Source organism: Arachis stenosperma, chromosome 6, assembly GCF_014773155.1.
Source record: "Arachis stenosperma cultivar V10309 chromosome 6, arast.V10309.gnm1.PFL2, whole genome shotgun sequence".
NCBI classification, from domain to species: domain Eukaryota; kingdom Viridiplantae; phylum Streptophyta; class Magnoliopsida; order Fabales; family Fabaceae; genus Arachis; species Arachis stenosperma.
In genome coordinates this window covers 142185933-142192576 of record NC_080382.1, presented here as the reverse complement: position 1 = coordinate 142192576, position 6644 = coordinate 142185933, and the positions used below count along the sequence as shown (strand labels likewise).

The following is a 6644-nucleotide window of genomic DNA, read 5'->3' as shown; positions in this document are numbered from 1 at the left end:
AAATTTATGGTGGTTGACCAAGAATTGTTGGGTGTGACACATGGGATGACGTCATATATAAATTTATGAAATGACAATGTCATGTCAGCGGTGGGACACTATGACTTCATGCTCTGAATCTCTGTCGCTTCATATAAATTCTATTCAAGTATATTCATTGCATATATAACTGTTTAGGTACGAAGATTTACCGTGACTGTTTTGTTAGTGTACTCCATCCATTGCATGATTTTGAATTTTGATATATTTAATTGACACAAGAAAGAATGGTTATTATAAGTCGATTAATTGTTGGATTTTAATGTATCTATACTTAGGACTATAATACCAAAACAATAAAAATATATTAATAACAATGCGTAAGAGGAACTCTCGTTTATCATGTTATTATGTTATCTCATTTGTATAAAAGTATACCTATGTTAGTATTCGAAAATACACGTCTGTCTAAATTTTTTGACGCGTGATGGATTTAATAGTTATAAAAAGAAGGTGTAAATTCAAGTTCAATCGATTTCATGTGAAGTTGATATCTAAAAATCGTTAAATGATTCGACTGATTTGATTAAATTTTTATTTAACGGCTGTTAGATATCAACTTCACATGAAGTTGACTATACCTAAGTTTTCACCTAAAAAGAATTAGATGTGAGTATAGATATTTTTTTTTTAAAGTGAGTATTTCAATAAAAATTTTATAATTATTTTTATATAATTTTTTTTATTTTTGATTGATGAATTATAGAATTATATTTTGATATATTATAAAATTATTATTTTTATTTAAAATGTAATCAAATAAATAAATCATTCTATTTCCATAAAAAAAATATTTTTGGCGGCTTCCTTTGAGTAACTCTCTTACTGGTACACTGCAATGATTCTAGCATAAGGCGGCGACAATTTAATTTGAATAGTGACAGTTATAGAGGAGGTTTTATGTTGTGCTGCAAAATCTCCCAATTTAGTGACGATTTTGAAACCAGCTGCCTCTAAATCATATATATATATACGGAAATTTTTCAAATAGTCCAGGCACCTTTATTGGAACTCTGAAGATCCATGTACGGTCAGGTTAAAGGTTAACATTTTGTCTTGTAGCATCTCATGGAATATCCATTATATCCCTACAATAAATTTAAAAGTCACCATAGGGGTAGGTAGGTGGCATCAGTTGAAAGAAAAAATGAAGCCAATTTATAGCTGAGCCAGCCGATGTACAATGTTAGTGGGCTAGAGTTTTTTGGTTGACGTTTTTGGCGGGGCAGTAGTGGGCCTAAGAAGAGCAAATATTAGAGGAAATAGTGTCGGCGTCCTCGGATTGGTTAGGTCTTACCTGGGGACATAGTTATTTGGAGTGGAGGTCGTTCGTCACCGGTGGTGGGTGGAGCTCGTCGCAGTAGGGCGTGAGGCTCTGAAGGTCAGTCGCTGCCTGCCTGCTGTTGCTTTCCCGGAAGGTCCAGCAGACAAAACCAGCAACCGGTCCGTTGGGTGGTGGTCGTTGTTGTCACTTTGCTTATCCCATCAGTTTAGTTTCTCATCTACCATCGCCGTCGTTAGTCATCCGAGCAAGTAAGCGTCCCTTAGCCATGTTAATTTATTTTCAATTAATTTTCGATTTCATTAACCTATATTGAATCTGTAGCCGAATGATGTTATCGTTGTTGAAGTAATGTTATGTGTTAGCTGAAAGGGATGCTGTTTTTGCGGTTGAAAGTTATTAGAATTAAATGTGTTGGCCAAAATGATAGTGGCCTTAATTTGTTGGTTTGAGTTGAAGTTCTAGGGTTTAGGGTGTGAGTAGACGTGGTGTTCCCATCGCCCTGTGTAAGTCCGTCCACCTTTGAGACTCATTCTGGCAATTTTCATTTTGTTTTCAATTTAATTTTTCCATCGTGACTTTGTTTTTGAAAGTTTAACCTGTCATTGAAATAATGGAATTTTTACTACTGAAATCTAGTGGTGTTGTTCTTGAAAATTCTGATAAATATTTTATGATATTGTTGAAAATTTCTGCGATGTGTTAATGTTGGTTTAACCGCATTGTCGACCTCATTAGGTGTATGAGCATAAATTGTGTTGTGAAAAAAGTAGAATCTACCGAGTTTGTTGCTTAATCCCGTGACAAACCCCTGAATTTGCTGCTGCAAAGAATGCTTTATACAATTCGTTTTTTTGTGTAAAATCCTTCGGTATTTATTTTGTGACAACTTGGTTTGTAGCTGTATTGGTAGCAATGTTAGGAGGTAGTGGTGAATGTGTTTGGTTCTTTGTGACGTAGTTGTAATGCATGTGGTGTTTTTGCAAGTCTGTGTTTGTAGTTGGCAAGTGGAGGCTGTGAGGATGTTGGAATCATGTTGGATAGTAGATGAGTCGGTAAAGTAAAGGGTTTTTTATCTACGTAAGTGCCAAAGAAGTTTGTGCAATCCCTAGTTTATTGTTTGTTATAGTGTGACATGTTTGTCTTTTAGGTAATAATGGCATCAAGTAGCAAGTTTTGGAAGGATGCGTGTATGTGGAATGAGCCTCTTGCGGATTACTGGATGGAGGGCAACGGTGGTGGGTCGAATCCACAGGTACGATGGGTATACGTGCCATTCTGTTTTTATAGTGTGTTAGTGGGATCTAATTGGATGGGAATGGTGATTATGATGTTATGAGTCTGATGCGTTGAAGAAATGCTAGATTGGTGTTTTTATGTTAAGTTAGCCGTGGCTGTAGTATTTGTTAAGTTTGCAAAATCGAACTTTCACATTTTAAAGAAAAAATGCACTACTTCCATCTCTGACAATGAACGTTGACAAGCAAATCCTTTATTAAATAGATTGGCATGAAGATCTTGTTGTGGCCAACCATTATGATGGTTGGGTAAATTGTATGTTAAATTATAACATGACAATGTTATAATTATATTGATTTTATAATCCTGAAAGGAGTTTTTCAGGTCAAGTTTTCAGGGTTGAATTAATAACCATGTCAGTGCCTATGAACATTGCATTTGCAAAATTAACTTTGAAACTAATTTAAAATGAAAGGCTTTGATGGGCAAGAGCGTTAATATGCATGGATATGCAATATTTAAACAGAATTCATTCCACCTAATGTAGTTGTTAGCGAAATGTTTGTCTTAATTTTTCAGGACACAATGTTTGATACGAGAGTGGAGGAAGATGCTGAGTTATCTGATTGGGAAGGAAGGGGGGCCTCAATGTTGCCCGGATTTTTGGGTTTGGATGGGTTGCGAGCAGAAAATGTTCTTGAAATGGAGTTCTCTTCACCTCAGGAGGCAGGCGGCTTCTATAACAATTACAGCCGACTAAAGGGCTTTGCATCACGGTGAGGCAAGACTGTTAGAAACACTGCCGGAGAGATCGTGCGGTACACTTTTGTTTGTAATAGGCAAGGATTTCGAGAGAAGAAATGGTTGGAAAAGGTTGATCGCAAAAGGGAGCATAAGGTAGTTACCCGATGCGGATGCATGGCGGAGATGAGGATAAAGAGGAAAGACGGTAGTGGGAGGTGGTATGTCTCGCGTTTTGTCGAGGAGCATAACCACGAACTTGCGTATGGGAAGCTTGTTGATTATCTGCGGTCACACAGGAAGATATCTGAGGTAGAAGTTGCTCAACTAACAAGCATGAGGGAGATTGGGATTAGCATACCTAAGATTTATGAGTCTTTCGCAGCACAACTAGGGGGTTTTAATCTGGTAACATTCACAAAGCAAGATATGTATAATGAGATACGTAAACAGAGAGGTCTGCAAGGCGGAGATATAAGTGCGACTATTAGGTACTTGGAAGGTCTGGCAGGCATGGATGGGAAAATGTTTTGGCGTTACAAGTTGGGGGCAGGGCAACACCTATGCAACTTGTTTTGGAGCGACGGTCGTTGCCAGGAAGATTATGGGATTTTCGGCGATGTGCTAGCATTCGACGCTACGTATGGCCGCAACAAGTACAACCTACCCGTTGTAGTCTTTTTCGGAGTAAACCACCACAACCAGACATGCGTATTTGGAACAGCAATGGTCTCATGTGAATCGCAGGAGTCATATATTTGGGTTCTTCGCCAGTTTATGGAATGCATGCAAGGTAAGGCACCGCAATCGGTCATCACGGATGGCGACCCGGCCATGCGGATAGCAATCCAGTCTGTATTTCCTAATGCACATCATCGGTTGTGTGCCTGGCATCTGCTGAGGAATGCGACTGCTAACATAAGCGACCCGAGATTCACACAAATGTTTAGACACTGCATGTTGGCAGATATGGAAATCGATGAGTTCGAAGCGCATTGGGAGGCAATGGTCAACGAGTGCGGTATTAGGGAGGTTGAGTGAGTTAAGGACTTGTACACCAAAAAGCACACTTGGGCCACCGCATACATCCGCGGTAGATTTTTTGCTGGAGTACGGACGACATCTAGGTGCGAGTCACTACATGCCAAACTAGGGAGGTTTGTCGAGAGCAGGTACGGGGTGTTAGAATTTGTAAGAAATTTTCAAAGGTGTGTGGATTTTCTGCGTGACACCGAGGACGAGCTAGAATTTCGTTCATGGTACGGAACACCTGTGCTACAAACAGAGTTTGTTGAGCTGGAAAAGTCCGGGTGGACGATGTTCACCTGGGAAATGTTTCTCAGATTCCGGGATAGCCTGAAACGGTGTGTTCGCGTTAGAATATGTGAAATTAATGACACTGAGAACCCTCATGCATACACTCTCCAGAAGTATCGAAGTCCTGAGATGAATTGGAAGGTTTACAGGGACCCTATCGCGAATAGATTTACTTGCACCTGCATGCGTATGGAGTCGTTTGGTCTTCCTTGTGTGCATATCCTTTCCGTGTGTGTTAGGCTTGACTTAGTGGAAATCCCTGAAAGCCTAGTGCTGCGCAGGTGGTCTAAGGCAACCAAAATGGAGGTCCATAACCAATGTGTTGAGCAACACACTGCTGACCGAAGTGTGACCTATAGGACACGATTGGGTGCTTTCTCCCAGCTATGTAAGCGTTTAGGGCGCGTTGCTTGCATGAGTGATGAAGACTTCAAGCTTTACTCAAATAAGCTTCTGAGTGATGCTCTCTTCCTTGAAATAAAGAACGGCCTCAGACCATCAACGGATGATATTACAGCAGCACAAGATTGCAGGGTGAAGGACCCGATTCGTGTTAGAACAAAAGGCACGGGTCGGATGAGTCAAGCATGTGGGTCTGCCCCGAAAACCAAAAGAAAGTGCAGCACATGCGGGAAGCTAGGGCACCGGAGGACTAGATGCCCCAACGGAGGCGCACAACCTTCATCAAGGAACGATAAATCACCTGCTGGGGCAAAGAAACGCAAGTGATCAAAGGTTACCACGTTACTTATTCCTGCATGGACTTTTTACTATGACACGTTACCAATAAAACTAACTCTATAAATAGGTTCAATACTGATGCAACTTAAGTCCTTTAACTAAATTAAAACTGTTCTGGAGCAGCAGTAGTTATTTCATTATTATGTGTCTCAATGTTTTTTATCTCTAATATTCAGAAAATAAGTCTGTGGGTATCTAGAAAATCAACATAGTAATTAATGCACGTAGGGGATTCTTGATGTGTTATTTTTTTGTTTACCATTGAGCTGTATGTTAACAAGTGTATACTCATTACCGAGTGCACACTCATTACTAAGCCACTGCATTGTTCATGCCTCAATACCATCCGTTATCATTTCAGTATGCTGGTGTTTACAATTCTGTGGTTTGACGTTCTTGTTTGTCAATGCAACAGGCACCCGTCGTTGTCGCAGATAAAACACAGCCTGAAAATCCATGTCAACCCGTAGGGTACATTTGGGACCATTTTTCGAATGGAGAAGTCTGACGACGGTCGACTGATATGTGAGCTGTTATTCCAACTATGCTGTAACGAAGAACATGTTATGCTGAAACTGCATTTTATTCTGAGAACTTATGTATGCATATGGGGATATTGTTAATTATAAACTGCTCACTCTCGTTTATATGTTATTTAACGGCCAGAATGTTTGACTCTGGCCTTACTCCCTTTTATTGGTAATAACCAAGGCTGCCTTGTCGATTCGAATTATAAATTCCATTATCCACGGGATTATGCTGCTAAATTGGATTTTCCCTGCAATTACCCAATGATTTTGACCTTCTGCGGTCAGAATCGATGCATGAAGCTACTGATATTGCTAAGGTAAACCGTGAGTGTTTATTATACATGTGTAGTATAACAATTCATTTAAATGTAAGTTTTCCTATATTAAAATATTTTTCTTTCCGTAAATCATAAATAATCCTAAGCTTTAGTTTGATTGCCTTGCAAAATTGATAAATGTAATATTCAGAAATAATCAAGCCCCTTTAAGCATATTTATTAAAAAAATTTAACAATATTTTTCTCTTCATGATGACAAAAAAATCCTTTATGTTAGAGATCTTGAAGTTAAAGATTATTTTCATTACGCATACGTATAAAAATATCCCTTATATTTATTTTATATTATGAATTAAGTAATAAACAATTAATATTAAACAAAATATCTAGATTATATTGTTAGTTTCGTAATAAATAATTAATACTAAACAAAATTGGATAGTGTTATTAAGAAGTAAACTAATCTTGCTTGTTTCC

General features: G+C 38.6%; 1 protein-coding gene across 1 annotated transcript; it reads left to right on the top strand.

Annotated features, from left to right (window-relative positions):
* The first annotated feature begins 3478 nt into the window (after positions 1-3478).
* LOC130934873 (protein FAR1-RELATED SEQUENCE 5-like) lies at positions 3479-5347 on the top strand. Its single transcript, XM_057864398.1, has 2 exons — positions 3479-4338; positions 4429-5347. Exons 1-2 carry the CDS (start codon positions 3479-3481, stop codon positions 5345-5347), a joined length of 1779 nt encoding a protein of 592 aa, XP_057720381.1.
* The last annotated feature ends 1297 nt before the right edge of the window (positions 5348-6644 follow it).

Bases quoted from the DNA above. Each gene is read 5' to 3' on its own strand.
- LOC130934873 (XM_057864398.1), top strand. From the start codon at position 3,479: ATGGCGGAGATGAGGATAAAGAGGAAAGACGGTAGTGGGAGGTGGTAT. The intron at 4,339-4,428 runs GTGAGTTAAGGA...GACGACATCTAG, and splicing joins TGCGGTATTAGGGAGGTTGA to GTGCGAGTCACTACATGCCA.